This window comes from Myodes glareolus, chromosome 24 (assembly GCF_982192425.1).
Source record: "Myodes glareolus chromosome 24, mMyoGla1.1, whole genome shotgun sequence".
Classification (NCBI taxonomy): domain Eukaryota; kingdom Metazoa; phylum Chordata; class Mammalia; order Rodentia; family Cricetidae; genus Myodes; species Myodes glareolus.
In genome coordinates this window covers 451,202-466,996 of record NC_142049.1, presented here as the reverse complement: position 1 = coordinate 466,996, position 15,795 = coordinate 451,202, and the positions used below count along the sequence as shown (strand labels likewise).

At 43.7% G+C, this 15,795-nt stretch overlaps 1 protein-coding gene across 1 annotated transcript in view; it reads left to right on the top strand.

The window, feature by feature from the left end:
* The first annotated feature begins 1,741 nt into the window (after positions 1-1,741).
* P4ha3 (prolyl 4-hydroxylase subunit alpha 3) overlaps positions 1,742-15,795 on the top strand; it is a 29,304-nt gene continuing 15,250 nt past the window's right edge. The window contains exons 1-5 of the mRNA XM_085682882.2: positions 1,742-1,953; positions 6,140-6,282; positions 7,400-7,623; positions 11,240-11,389; positions 12,807-12,858. Coding sequence (XP_085539008.1) covers positions 1,754-1,953; positions 6,140-6,282; positions 7,400-7,623; positions 11,240-11,389; positions 12,807-12,858 — 769 coding nt within the window. The 5' untranslated portion in view covers positions 1,742-1,753. The remainder of the gene's footprint in view (positions 1,954-6,139; positions 6,283-7,399; positions 7,624-11,239; positions 11,390-12,806; positions 12,859-15,795) is intronic.

Genomic DNA, 15,795 nt, shown 5'->3' with positions numbered 1-15,795 from the left:
ACAAAATACTAGCAAACAAAACGCAGCAGCATGTCAGCAAGAGTGTGCATTGTGACCAAAGAGGATTTATCTTAGCATGCAAGGTTGGTTTAACATGCAATAACCAATTTCTATAGCACATTATATTAAGAAAATAAAAAATAAAACTGCAGTCTTCTAAGATGGGTCCCCTGGAACTGAAGTTCCAGGTGTTTGTGAACTGCCTGACATTGATTGACGAGGGTGCAGAAAACCAAACTCAGGTCTTCGGCAAGAGCAGTACACACTCTTAACTGCAGAACCATCTCACCAGCTACAGTTTCCTATCGCATAACAATTATCACAAACTCTATAATAAACTCTTGGCTTATAATACCTCGAATGTGTTATTCTACTGTCTCAGAATTCAGAAGTCTGGAGTTATGTGTTAGGTGTTTTTCCATCACTGTGACCAAGTATCTGACAGATACAATGTAAGGGAGAAAAGGGAAGGTATGGTGGCAGGACCTGCTCCGTGGTGGTGGCTGAACATGTGACAAACATCACATCACCCAGCAGACAGGGACCTGATGACTCAGGTCAGAAGCTACAATAACCCTTAAGGCCTCCCCTAGTGGACAATGTAAGCCCTGCTTCCCTAAAGCTCCACAGCTCACTTTCAACCAAGCATTCAAGAGAATGAGCCAGTGGGAGTACATTTCATATTCAAACCATAACAAATAAGATGAAGATGTCACTAAACTAAAATTAAGGTGTCAGCAGGTAACTGTTCCTTCTGCAGACTGTCCTCCAACCTTCTAACCTTCTAGAAACTACTTACAATCGGTTTCTCACAGACCATTATCCATTTTCAAAGCCAGCAACACAGCATCTTCAATTATGTCTGAGTTTGCTTTTGTCGTCCTGTATCTTTCTAGAAGACTTTTTAAAAGGACCATGGCAGGGCTGGAGAGGCGGCTGTTCTTCCAGAGGACCCGGGTTCAATTCCTAGCACCCACATGACAGCTAACAACTGTCTGTAACTCCAGTTTCTGGGGTTCTATTACCTTCACACCAATCCACATGAAATAAAGTTAAATAATAAAATAATTATATTGAGACCACCAGGGTAATCCAGGATGACCTAAAGTCAAGACCCTGTTAGAACGGCACACCTTAGCTCGTGAAGCCCTCTGCCCATCAACACATGCCTGGTGGGTCCCCTCCTTAGTGCCATCACCCACTGCACAGTGATTACAGAACAGGCTCATGTGTCTGTGGCTGTGTATATTCCCATCTCCCCTTGTGAGGCGAGGGCTGCATCTGCACTTACTGTAGCACAGATGTTACTGAATGAGTCAACGGCAAATGAGTAGCAGGGGCAAAGACACAAACAGCCTAGTAAAATATAATGACTATGTTTTTGTGTGACTATGTAGTGACTCGATCCCAGAGTTTCAGCTTCTTTAAGTCCTAGCCATTTTTCGCTGGCCCTGTAGTCTTTGAAGCGGTTTCCTCCCCTCCTTCCACCGCACTTCAGTCACCACGCAGTATCTGTTCCCTTCAGGATCCAGAGGCTTCTTGTGGTTTATTCATTCCGCTGATGGCGCGGCACAGTCATAACTAGAGAATTCTCCGCTCATCCTCTCTGCCTCAGTTTCCCCAAGTGTGACAGGCATGGCGGGATCGGTGTGGTGTCGGCGGCGGGCGGTGGAGGGGGGAGGGCGACGCAGACTGCGGGCGGGCGGGCCGGGGCGGTGCCGGGCGGGAGCGCGGAGGGACGCGCGACCCCGCGATGGGCCCCGGGGCGCGGCTGGCGGCGCTGCTGGCGCTGCTGGCCCTTCGGGCAGGGGACCCCGCGGCGGCCACCGCGCGGGAGGACACCTTCTCCGCGCTGACCAGCGTGGCGCGCGCCCTGGCGCCCGAGCGCCGGCTGCTGGAGACACTGAGGCGCTACCTGCGCGGGGAGGAGGCGCGGCTGCGCGACCTGACCAGGTGAGGGCAGCTCGAGGGGACCCCGGCTATCCGGATGGGCTGACACCCAGTGTGACTTCCAGACCAGCGTTATGTTCTATGCAGTCACGGCGTAGGGGATCCTGAGACAGTTTGTGGGGGAATACCTTGTGAGAGCGTTCTCTCTCTCTCTCTCTCTCTCTCTCTCTCTCTCTCTCTCTCTCTCTCTCTCTCTTCCTCCTCCTCCTCCTTTCCTCTCTATCTCTCCTCTCTATCTCTCCTCTCTTTCTGTCTCTCTGTCTCTCTCTGTGTCTCTGTCTCTGTCTCTCTCTCTCACACACACACAAACCGGGGTGTGCCCCACCCCCAACATGTTCAAACTGTGGAAAAGCGTAGCTTGGTGATCATGGAATCCAGCTGAATCTCACAAATGCTGTTGTGAGTGACCCCAGGCTTCCTGTCACCTTACCACAGACACAGTAGGACGGTTAGGTGACCATTTCGGCTCTTCTTTGTCTTCCCACAGATAAAAGGTCTCTGAATGTAAGTCTGAGCTAAGAGGTTATATGTGTGACAATATCTGACACCAACATGGCGAAAAGCCGTTTCAGGCTAGGTAATACAGAGGGTAGCATGCACAGACACTCAGCTAATGTTATTTTCTATGCCGTCAGTAAAGCAGTGCCAAACATTAGGATGTAAACTGTGTAAGATGTGGGACACGCTGGGCTGTGTGGCACATGCTTAATCCTACACTCAGGAGGTAGAGGCAGGTGGTTCACTGTGGTTTGGAGGCCAGCCTGGGCTACAGAACAAATTCCAAGACAGCCAAGGCTACACAGAAAAACCCACTCTCAAAAACAAACAAAAAACTAACAATAACAATAAAAAAGTGGGACACTGGACGCTAATCAGTGTCAAAGACAAAAAGGAATGTTTGTATATGTCACATGTTGGGTGCTTTCTTTGCTTCAGACACTGAGAAATCCCCAGACTATAAGAAGCAGTTGCTTCTACTTAATCTACTCGGCCTTACAGCTTGTCTAGACAGAGCTCAGGCAGATTATTTGATTTCTAGCTGTGACTTTGAACTTCAAATTCTCCCCCCATTACAACACCCATACCCTCCCTGCTCCACTGGTACCAATGTTTATAAGAAATGGTCATTAAGAACGGTCAGTTTCGTAAGAGTTGGCTTAGTCCTGTAGTCTGCACTTCAAATAGCCATCGGTTGTACTGATGACAAGCATTTGTCTGGGTGGCGTCATCCAAATTGGTTGGTCACATTCTTACACTCTAGAAACACGACACAAGCTTACAAAAAGCTAACAAAAGAGACCTGTCTACAATGAAGCAATCACTGTCAGTTCTGATTAATTCCCACGTCCATTCTGTTACGTTCTGATGCCCACCTACGCTCCCATCATCTGACATATCAGGAACCAAACAGAGCCCACAACCACTCTGCCAGGGGCTGGCGTACAGAATGGTTCAGAGTCTAGATGCAGGAACTCAACAGACTTCTGTCTGAATTCTCGACTCTATCCTTATTTCAGGTTTACGCTTTAGTTTCCTGATCTATATCCAGTGATGATTTTTAAAAAGTAGCACTTATTCCCACATGGTTCTTAGAATGATTGAGTTCCAGGTGAAGTTATTTATCAATGTGCTTAGGATATAGAAGATTGCTGGACAAATGTTAACTTTTATGTCTATTTAAGACTGGCTGATCAGCAGGTGATGGTGGTGCATGCTTTTAATCCTAGCACTAAGGAGGCAGAGGCAGGAGAATCACTGTCAGTTCTAAGCCAGCCTGGTCTACAGGTCAAGTTCCAGAACAGCCAAGGTGCACAGAGAAATCCTGTCTCAAAAAAACAAAATAAATAAACAAATGAAATATGTATAATCCCAGCCCTGGGGAGACTAAGGCAGGAAGACTACTGTGAATTTGAGGCCAGGCTAGACCACAGTGAGACCCGGTCTCAAATAATGCTTTTGAAACTGCTATCCTGTCAGCCTTACCCACTAACTGACATTCTAAACGATTAAAAAGGAATTTTAAAAACTCATAGATTCTTTTCTCAGATGATTATGAACGTTTAATTTTGTCAAACTCAATTTGATGTATTAGAGGCTATAATTCTGTCCAAGTCTTGCTCTAAAGCCCAGCAAAACGTTTGCTTTTAAAAATGAGAATTCAGGCAGTTTCAGCTCATTTTTCTATAGTCTCAAGCTAATGATTTTATACAAGTTGAAATGTTATTTCTAAGGCCCTCAACTTGTTTTTGGTTTTTTTTTGGTTTTTTTTGTTTTGTTTTGTTTTTTTCATTTCCAAATCAGGAAATGAAGAGGATTTGGCTGCTGGAGCTGCCCCTACCCACTGATGCATGGAAAGTGTGCTAGTTAGGGTCCCCGTCACTGTACTAGCAGGGCTCACAGTCAGTATGTGTGCATGTGTGCAGCCCATCTCCAGCACTACATTTAAAAACTACAAAGAGTGGAATTATTTCTGGGCTCAGAATGAAGCATTCAGAGTGTCTCAGAAGAACGATGACAAAGCCATTTCTCAATCGCAAAGGAGAAACACGGAACTGATGGAGCCCATGCATTGCGGTTGAATAGCCTACCCAGGATGCTTTTTGCAGGGATTGGGTTGCAAATTTTATGTGCAGATTCTTGAAGAAAGGAATCTGATTTTCCAGTCTCAGCAGCATTTGTTAAAGCAAAAAGCCATTTGGAAAAGTCTGAGGTTTGCCTTCGGCGTCCTGTAACTCCGTCTCTAAAAAGGAGCTATTTGCTCAGAGGCTGGGCGTACAGCCAAGTTTTGCATTCCTAGCCAGCCTCGGATATCAGTCTATAGATTTTTTTTCCTTTCTTTCCTGTGTGGAAAGACCACGGCATTGCTTGATGTGCTGAAGTAAAGAGCAAACCCCTGGTGAACAAATCAGAATGAGCCGTGGATGCATGGAAGACAAGGTGTAGACAACGCTTTGATAAGATGATTAACGTGGAATAATAGTTACCCCTGTGCCACACTTCTTTCCCTTTGGGCCTCTGTTAGTTTGGCTGCCTATTAAACATTTGTCCTAATAGGCAGTCTAAATAGACCCTAACGGGGAGTCTGTTTATTCCATAGTGGAAAAGGCGATGGCAGATGTGAAGTGAAAAGATATGAAGTGGTCTTCTAGAACAGAGCAGCGTTTTCACCTCCCAGGACAGAGAGTTGGTGGCTGGGTCAGAATAAGTCTTAGGCCACCTCCCAGCTCCTCCCTGTCCAACTGTCTTGTAAAAATCACTCTGTGTTCAGCCTCAGTTGCTCCTGGACTCTTTGCTTTTCAGGCTGGACTTGGCTCGGACTCACACTTGCACACTTTTTTCTGTCTAGCAGTTCGCTAAGTGGTTCCATATGGAGCCCAAGAGGGAAAGAACGGGCAGTAAAACTACCCCAGTACCTTGCAGGCCGGTTTGGATTTGGAACCCCAGAGAGTCAGATCACTAGCAGCCCCATCTTTGGGATACGAGAACCATGGGACTTGACAGGCTTCTCTGTTTTGCTTGAGTCACCCAGATCCAGATTCTTGTTCCTTAGTTTGTACTGAACTTTGGACTTTCTGGGAGCTTTGGAGCAAGTACACTGTAAGGATCCAGTAGTCATCAAAATATTTAAACACCTTTCAAGAAGCAGATCAGGTGCCTCTCCCAGGAACTTACCCCTCACCTCCTCTGACTGTCATAGCTTTGTGTGTTCAAGGCTCTCTTAGCACACTGAGTGTTGTTTGTTTCATGCTTTTGCATCCCTTCCAGACACTAAGTATTGGGTGATAACGGAAGGAGAGAACTTTGTGCCTGTAAACTCTTTGAACTGGACCGTGTCTTACCTGTGTATCCATACATACACAGGTACTTATTTAGCATAGTGCCAGATATATTGTCACCAAACAGTCTACACGGACTCAGCCAGTGAATAAATGAATGGACCCACTTTTATGTCTTTATAGCTTTCACGTCTTTTATGCTTGCCTGAATTTTTTAGTTGGACCATTAACATGGGTTGCAAGAGGTTCAGCATTTCCATTTCCACACCACCACCACCCCACACCTAAAGAAGTGAGGACTACAGGCAGGTACAGCTGTACCCAGTTCTTAATTTTATCTGTTCCCATGCCAGCCTTCCTGGGATGTAACAGTTGGGTCTAGAGGTGAGATAATTCTTTTTTGTTTCTTTCAGATTTTACGACAAGGTGCTTTCTTTGCACGAGGACGTGGCAGTCCCTGTAGTGAACCCTCTGCTCGCCTTTGCTCTCATCAAACGTCTGCAGTCTGACTGGAGAAACGTGGTGCATAGTCTGGAGGCCGCTGAGAACATCCGAGGTAACCAGGAGGGTTGCGAAGTACGGAGAAGCTTCTAGCTCCTGACTCAGTGTAAGGAGAGAGATGCTGCTGAGTTACAATGAGGAGTGACTAGCGATTATTTGAGTTCTTACGCCCTTTAAAGTCTATAAAGTTGGTCCCCTTGCATATAACTTCATCATTTTAGACTGGAAAATGTCTTCACATCTGTTACCTCACTTGATCTCCACTGCAGTCAAGTGAAGAAGTGTGTATCTACCCAGTTACACGTGTGTGTGTGTGTGTGTGTGTGTGTGTGTGTGTGTGTGTGTATGTATGTGTAGAAAGTTGTGGCCTTCTAGTAGCTTCTATTTCAAACTTTTAAACTAAAAAATGAGAGTAATGTATTGTGATCTGTAACAAGTCATTTTCCTAATTCATTTTGCCTTGCACTATAAGAAATTTGTTAGTTTGGGGCAGTTAAGAAGAGTTGCCTTTCCCTGAAGGGCAATACTTCTGTAGACATAGGTAGGACAATATGATGAAGCTGTGCACTTTATTTCATTTTAATCCCTCCATACCATTATTCTGAATGTCTTTCATCCAGATAGTCATGTTAATAATCCACTCTGGAGGGCTGGAGAGATGCCTCAGTGATTAAGAGCATTGGCTACTCTTCTAGAGGTCAAAATCTCACAGCATCTTTAATGAGATCTGTGGTGCTCTCTTTTAGCATGCAGGCAGAACACTGTATACATAATAAGTAAATGAAATCTTTAAAAAAAACATAGAATCTACTCTGGAGGGCTGGAGAGATGTCTCAGATGTCTCTTGCTATTCTTCCAAGAGGACCCAATTCAGATGCCAGTGTTTACATATTAACAGTTCACAAACTGCCTGTAATGCCAGCTCCAAGGGATACAATGTGCTTTTCTGGCCTCTGTGGCCATCTACATGCACATACACACAAACATGCACATACACACAAACTTTTAACAAGAAAGAATTCACTTCATGTTGGGAACTGAGCTTGCTTCTGGGTGCTCTTTGAGCTGGGTCAGATGGAACAAATACCCACTGCCTGTGTTTAGAGTTTGGGTTACAGTCTTACTTCTTTACTGTGTTTGGAGGCTGGGATTCAGTCTTACTACTTTTACAGCTCTGAAGGATGGTTATGAGAAGGTGGAACAAGACCTTCCTGCTTTTGAGGACCTTGAGGGAGCAGCGAGAGCCCTGATGCGCCTGCAGGATGTGTACCTGCTCAACGTGAAGGGCCTGGCCCAGGGTGTCTTCCAGAGGGTCACGGGCTCCTCCATCACTGACCTGTACAGTCCCAGGCAACTCTTCTCCCTCACAGCGGATGACTGCTTCCACGTAGGCAAGGTGACATGCAAAGAGGACCAACTGCTCAGGTCTACCTTCTTACGGATGAGCTGTGTCTCGGCTGTCTTTGTGTATTCCCTATGCTGTGGTAAACCTTGAATATTTGATACTGCTCCTTTTTTTCAGAAGAGAAAAGCAAGGTTCAGACAGGGTAGATCACTAAGACTGCATAACACAAAGTAGCAGAACCAAATTTGAGCCTCGTCTTTTAGCTCTAAACCCCATCCTCTTGCCATGGGAAAGTGAAATCATCAGATATTAAGATGTTCTTGAGTGTGAATAGCTTTTCTCTATTTCTAAAAAGGAATCATGTATCCCAGGCTGGTGTTAAGCTTGCCAGGGTCTTCCTGCCTCTCCCTCTCCAATGCTGAGCTCACACCATGCCCAGTTTCTGCAGTGCTGGGAATCAAACCCAGGGTCTCATGTTTGCTAGTCAAGCACTCTGCTAACTGAGCTACATCCTTCATATGTGAAATGGTTTAATTAAAATGTCAGGATGTTGGACATAAATTAGGCCATGCAGAAGAAAGTTTCTGTCCTGCTCAGTCCTGCAGTCATTCAGTCCCAAAGAAACACACAGAGATTTATATTAGTTATAAACTGTTTGGCCTATTAGTTCAGGCTTATTATTAACTACTTCTTACAACTTAAATTAACCCATAATTCTTGTCTATGTTTAGCCATGTGGCTTGGTAACTTTTTACCAGTAAGGCAGTCTCATCTTACTTCCTCTGCATCTGACTGTGACTAACTCTCTGCCTTTCCTCTACCCAGAATTCTCCTAGTCTGGTTGCCTCACCTATACTCCTTGCCTGGCTGCTGGCCAATTAGCGTTTTATTAAACCAATATGAGCAATAAATCTTTTTTTTTTAAATTTAAATCACTGCTTGGCCCATTAGCTCGAGCTTCTTATTGGCTAACACTTACATCTGAATTTAACCCATTTCTATTAATCTGTGTATCACCACATGGAAGTGGCTTAACGGGTAAAGATCCGACATCCACCTCCAGCGAAGCTACATGGCTTCTCCTTGGCTCTGCCCTTCTTTCTCTCAGCATTCAGCTTAGTTTCCCCTGCCTAACTAAGTTTTGCCCTGCTTTAAGTCCAAAACAGTTTCTTTATTTATTAATGGTAATCACTGCATACAGAGGGAAATCCCACACCAAGAAAGAAAATTGGAGGATTCTTGGGAAGGGGGCAATGAATTATGTCAATACATATTTATATAGGAAGTACTTCAATGTACATGTTAAAAAAATAGGAAAGCTTCTACATAAAATGAAAATTAGTGGAGTAGTCTTAACTTAAACGATCTATACACATCCTTAGTGAAAGTTTCATTATTTTACAAGATCATATGACATAATATCAAGCAGTTCAGGCAAGAACAGTTTCTTGCCTAAATGACCAGCAAACTCCATAAAGAGGCTCTTTGGTGTCCATCTTCCTCTTGAAGTTATTGGTGTTGTCTGGAGCAGAAGTGTCTCACTGTCATGAAAAGTCCTAAGTTCTTAAAACATTTTAAATGTCATATTCTGTAGTCTTTGACATATCTGAAGAATATCCATCTGAATTATATTTCTGTAGATCTAGAGAACCTAACAATCCTGACTATAAGCTTGAATATTATAGATGACTCTCTATTAAACTATATATCTTAATTATACATTACATTTTTAAATGAGCTGCACAAACACAATACCTTAAACAAGAGCAGAAATCATATAAAACAAAATTGATTTTAAGTTTGTATCAATAAACCAAGATCCATACCAATGAAAAATATTAATCTCTATAGCATATTACCTTTTATTTTTAATATCTAACAAAAATTTCTGAATATTTAACTTACTAGACATTTTGAAATGTTTGAAAGAATTCCAGTTATGCCTATCTACCATATTCTAGAACTTGAAAATCCCCGTGAAAATATCAGCAAAATGATTAGGAGTGGGATGTAGCTCCCTAGCACACATGAAACTTTGGGCTTAATCTCCAGCATCACATTCATACACATACAACATATATATACATACCACACACATGCCACACATATACACGTATATATCACACACACCACACATATACCACATACATCACAAATACACATATACATGCTACACACACATACCACATATATACCACATACACCACAAATACACATATACATACTACACACACATACCACATATACACACAAATATACTGCGCATACTACACATAAACATATACATATTGCACACACATACATACTACATACACAGATACCAGATACACTGTCCCCACATTCATAAACATCACACACTGCATGCACATTCCGTACATACACCCATATACACATATACCACATATACACACCATATATACACACAACACATATACACATTATATACCACACATACCATATACACACACATATATACCGCCCACATATTAATGCATGTGTCATGCATACACATGCATGCATACATCACACACAGAGATATAAATACACACACCATACATGCCATACACATGTACATATTCACACAACACACAGTTAATTTGACAGGGAAAAAGTTAGGTTACTGTTGTTACTATTATTATTATTCAGTTCAAACTTTTGTACACATAAGAAATGTGTAAAGGACCAACAAGACAACACCCCAGGCTAAAGGCAGACTTGAGAAGGGAACCGCTCTATTGTTTGGCCTGCAGATTGGCAGCATCTCTAGGTCCTGCCCTGACTGGCAATCACACCTCAGTGAGATCATTTTGTAAGTGTTGTTCCAACTCAGTGACCTTATAATTCCATGTTGCTTCAGTATTGACTTCCAGGAAACTCTCCCCAAAGGTCTGATGTTCTACTTAGCTTTAAGCTGGTAAGGAGACAGGAGCTAGGTCTGGTACAGGCTTTTATGTTGCCCTGCGCTCCAGCATTTAATCAGAACCGATTAAATGTGGTTCAGCTACCACAACATTCCCAATGTCTGTCCTCACTACAGTGGCAGATGTGCTGTGTTGTGGTGATTGGTGTGTTCACAAGCCTCCATGGATTCCGTGCTCTCAGGAAAAGATGCCCACACACTCAGTGACCAGAAAATATTGAATCAATTACATGAATTTGATTCCTCACAGAGCTTTCAATGATATCCTTCTAAGAACACATTCTAGACCGCCGTTCATGCTAGCCCCCAGTGAATTATGTAAACAGAAGATTTTGCTGTTCTCCCATCTTAAAAGGCACTTCCTCACAGCCTCTGCTCACTTCTTTGAGAAAGGTCTGTCTCAGGTGCTACTCTGTAAATCTGCTGAGACCCCAAGTCCCTTCCTTCTCTGAGCCTCCACAGTGCATTAGGCTTTGTCTAAAGCCCTGGCATCGTTCTGTCCCACAATGCACATACCTGAGTTCATCTCTGTCTCCTAGATCATAAATTTCTCAAATGCAGGAACCCCATTTTCTCTCCATAAGTACAACGCCATATACTATTACTAGATAACAGATATTAAACAGAATCAAAATTAATTAGAAAGTAAATCTAGCCTTTTGGGGGTCCAGAAGCCTCATCCTGTGAATAATCAGATGATTTATTTTCTGTCTGTGGACTAAAGCTGAGCGGCTTGTGTCCCTGCAGGTGGCCTACGACATGGGGGACTACTACCATGCTATTCCATGGCTGGAGGAAGCTGTCAGTCTTTTCCGAACATCTTATGGACAGTGGAAGACGGAGGATGAGGCCAGTCTGGACGACGCCCTGGATTACCTGGCTTTTGCCTGTTTCCAGGTAGTGGGGTGATGAAACTCGTTTTTATCACAGGCAGTACAATGTTCTACATCACTTTCTGGCTTGTTTCATCTTCCCGGGGGTACCAAATGTAAGGCCATTATTTTATTATCACCATAGATTTAATGTAAGTAAATCAAGCTCCTAAAAAATTCTTAAAGTACCAGGGAGCTCATAGAGGCAGACTTAGAATCCACATCTGAAACTAAGTCTAGAGTGCTAACCTACTCATGGACCACTTTGCAGTCTTCATCTCTCCCTTACTTGCTGTAACAGCAGCACATACGGGTCCCAGTCAATAAAGGACACTCTGTACTCTCACTAACTCGTGGCTCATCGCTGGTAACATACCATACTGTTGCTACGAAGGGAGGAGGAGTTTGATTATCCTCTCCCTCCTGACACTGAATCTAGCTCTGATGTGGTCATTGGCTGCAGAGCTGACATCTTCATTCCATTGTATCAACCTGAGGCCTCCTGCAGCTCCCATCTTCCCGGGGTACTGTTGATCTGCTGCCTGCTGTGTCACACACGGACATCCCCTGCCCTAAATATGGTAGCTTCCATCTTTCTGTATGACTAACCTCATTTCTCACCAATTGTACAGCCTCGAAAGTGCTTGAAGTGGGTGGGTTTCAGTGGTGTGATTTTTTAAAAAAATCTGCTCACTTATTTTACAATGTGATTTTTATTGCTTTTATCATTAGAATGACATTTTAGCATGCTAAACGTTTAAGAAATTCTGTTTCTGTATATTCCTGTCAGCTGGTTAGTTTTCTGCAGCAGAATGCAGCCTTCCTATGTGGGATTTGCTTCCTCAGACTTAGGTACCTCGACCATGATGAGGCTGAGTGGCTAGAGACAGCTAGTTCCTTCACATCTGACCATATTCATTTTAGTCTTTCTTTTGCTTTCCTCCCACTGTCTAGACACTGGGAAGTACTAATCCTGGAGAATAAGAATAAACTCTGCTTTTGCTAGAATTTCTCTCTCAACTGCTCCTCTTTTTCCTCTTCCTCCTTCCCCTCCTTCTCCCCCTCCTTCCCCTCCTCTCCCCGTTCTTTTTTCCTTTTGGTGGTACTGTGGATTAAATTCAGGCACATACTCAACAAGCAATTCACCACCAATCTATGCAGCAACCCAGCCACCCTTACCCTGAGTTTTCTTTCTCCCTTTGCTGGTGAGGGTGGTAATAACATATTGGTTAATAAGGAGATTTGATTTGTAACAGGGCTGCAAAATCAGCAACAGCAAAACCCACACAATCCTCTGCATTTCTAGCTCATTGCCCTTTTCAATGAACCTTATTATCTACTGTGGAAAGAACATTTTATAGTTTTTAAAACTGTTCAATGATTTGATTAGAGAAACTATCTTTATTTCGGTTGACATTTTCTTTCTTTTCTTTTTTAATAAGGCAGGAAATGTTTCATGTGCCCTCAACCTCTCCCGAGAGTTCCTTCTCTACAGTAAGTGACGCTAAGGCATATGTTACCCATCTCACTTCTACCCGACCTTTAATTCTTGCAAGTGAAGTATGTGTGTATACTTGTGTGCATATGTATGTGTACACGTGTGTGTATGTGTGTGTGCGCATGTGTGTGTGCACGTGTGTGTGCATGCATGTGTGTGTGCCAGTGCACATGCCTATGTTCATGCATGCAGAGGAGAACATTGAGTGTCTCTCTTTATTGATGCTTCTTTTTAAATTTAATTTAATTTTTGCCTTATGAGTATTTTTACATATTTTGTCTGTCTGCACGTGCACCACTTGCATGCCTGATTCCTGGGAAAGTCCGAAGACGTCAGATTCTCTGGAACTAGAATTACAGACAGTTGTGAGCTGCTGTATGGGTGGAATAGAACCCAGATTTTCTAGGAGAAAAATCAAGGCTCTTAACCACTGAACCATCCCTGCAGACCCTCCACCTTATTTTTGAAGACAGTCTTTGATTGAACCTGAAGTTCATGACTTTGTCTAAGCTGTCTGGCTAGCGACCTCCTGAGCTACCACAATCTGATTGTCTTCACCCCCTAAAGCTGGGCATGTACAGGTGGGTGGCCATGTGGGTGCTGGGTACCTGAACTCAGGCTCCCTTGCTTTCGCTGCAGGCACTCTGTGAGCCACCTCCCAGGCCCCAGCCATCCTGTTTTATCATTCTAGTCTTGTTTTATTTATACACAGATCATTGAAAGGGGGAAATTCATGAGTTAGTTGGAAAAAATGCTTAGACGATGTCAACCTGCCCCTTCCCAACTTGTTCTTTCGACGGGAACAAGTTTAGAGCCAGGTTCTTCAGAGGCAGTTTGGAGACCCAGGTTTGGAAGGAAACCCAGGAATGAATAAAGTCAATGTGCACTGTGTCTGTGAGAAGGGAGTGAATCAGAGGGCTGTTCACTTCTCCGGCTGTTTACTGAGAGCTATCAGTTCTTCCCCTAAAGCCAGAGCTCACTGGGCATCCTGCCCAGTCCAGCTTCAGCCCCTTCAGGGAATGCCTTATGTCAACAGCAAAAGGAGGAGATGCTGAGAAGCTCAGCTTCAAGATTTCTGCATAAAATTTTGATGGCAGATGGATTTCTAGATTTTCCTTTAAGTATTTAGCTATTCAAATAAGATGTAGAGTCACTATTATCACCAAATGTTTAAGGGCTTCTTTTTAAATTTTTATTTTATTTTATGTGTGTAGGTATTTTTGCCTGCATGTATGACTGGGAACCATGTGCGTGCTTGGGGCTCATGGAGACCAGAAGAAGGTGTCAGGTCCTCTGGAACTGGAGTTACAGACGGTTGTGAGTCACCATGTTGGTGCTGGTAACTGAATCCACATGCACGGGTCCCTGTGGAGTGCTTTTAAACTGCAATTATTCGTAACTTTTAAATGAATCCACCTGGTGTGTTTCGCCCTCCATATCCATTTCTGGGTTCTGTATCCATGAATTCAATCAATTTTGTATAAAAAACACTGTGTCTGGTAAAAAACAATAGCCTTTTCTGTCATGCTTGTTCCCGAAGCAGTGCAGCGTAACAATGATCTCCTTACTTGTGTATAACATAACATTTACATTATGCTATGTACTATAAATAGAGATGATTTAAAGTATGTTGGTGGTGTGCATAAGTGTTCTGCAAGCACTATACTATTTTATAAACAGGATTTGAGCATCTGTGGATTTTGGGATCCAAAGGGCTCCTGGAATCATCCGCTAAGAGAGTGCTCTAACATTTTTCCTTTCTGATACCTTGACAAAGAGCAGGATATGGAAGTCACCAGGTGACCTGGAAACACAAGAGTAATTAGTAGTATGAAGAAGTTAAGGGGCTGGGGTGGTGACTCTTATCGAAGCACTTAGCTTACAAGTGTAAGAACCAGATTTTGGATTGACTGAAACCCACATAAGATACTGGGTGTGCATGATGGCCCACTTGTAATTCCAACCTTCAGGGGCAGCAGGGAAACAAGAGATCTCCAGAACAAGGTTATTAGCAAAACTATATAAATCCATCAGCTCTGGGTTTAATTGAGAGACTCTGCCTCAATGATTAAGGTGGAAGAGCAATGGAGGATGGTTTTTGGCAATAGCGTCAAGCCTCTAATGCATGTGCATCCTTTCATGTGTGTGTGTGCATGTGTGTGTGTGTGTGTGTGTGTGTGTGTGTGTGTGTGTGTCTGTGTGTGTGTGTGCCAGAGGCGTCCAGAAGAGGGTGTCAGCTGCCCTGGGACTGGAGTTACAGGTGGTTGTGAGCTGCCTGATGTGGGCGATGGGTACTGATCTGTGGTCCTCTGAAAGAGTAGAAAGCACTCTTAACCACCGAGCCATCCTTCAGCCCCCTGGGATGAATTCTGAGGATCATTCCCAGAGATCTAGTGGAGCTGAGAATGGATATGCTTCCAGTTCTCCAAAGGACAGGGAGCTGGGGAGATGGCCCTGGTAAGAGCATTTGCCATATAAGCATGAGTTCCTGAGTTTGGATCCTTGGCAGCCATGTAAGAACTGGTCATGACCCACACCACCACACCAACCACCACCACACACACCCTGCCTGTAATACCAGAGCTGGGCTTGGAAAGGGTGGGTACAGAGACAAAAGCACACATAAGGGCTCACTCTCTACTACATACACATATATGCTCACATACACATAACAAACCCCCACTCCGTGAGCACACACTCAAATAAATGTAATATATAAGAAGAACAGTTGGGGCCGTACCCTAGGTGATGGTTGAGCTTCCTTCCACTGCTCTTGCTTGCCGTGTTCTCGTCCAAGTGGTTACTGGATGCTGCGCTCCGGGAAGTGAGCCTAGCACAGTATCTGGAATAGAACACTGTTTTAAACATTTATTAGTGAACTGGTAAGCGAGGGATGGATGGATGGATGAAACTTCTAACATAGAACTGACCAT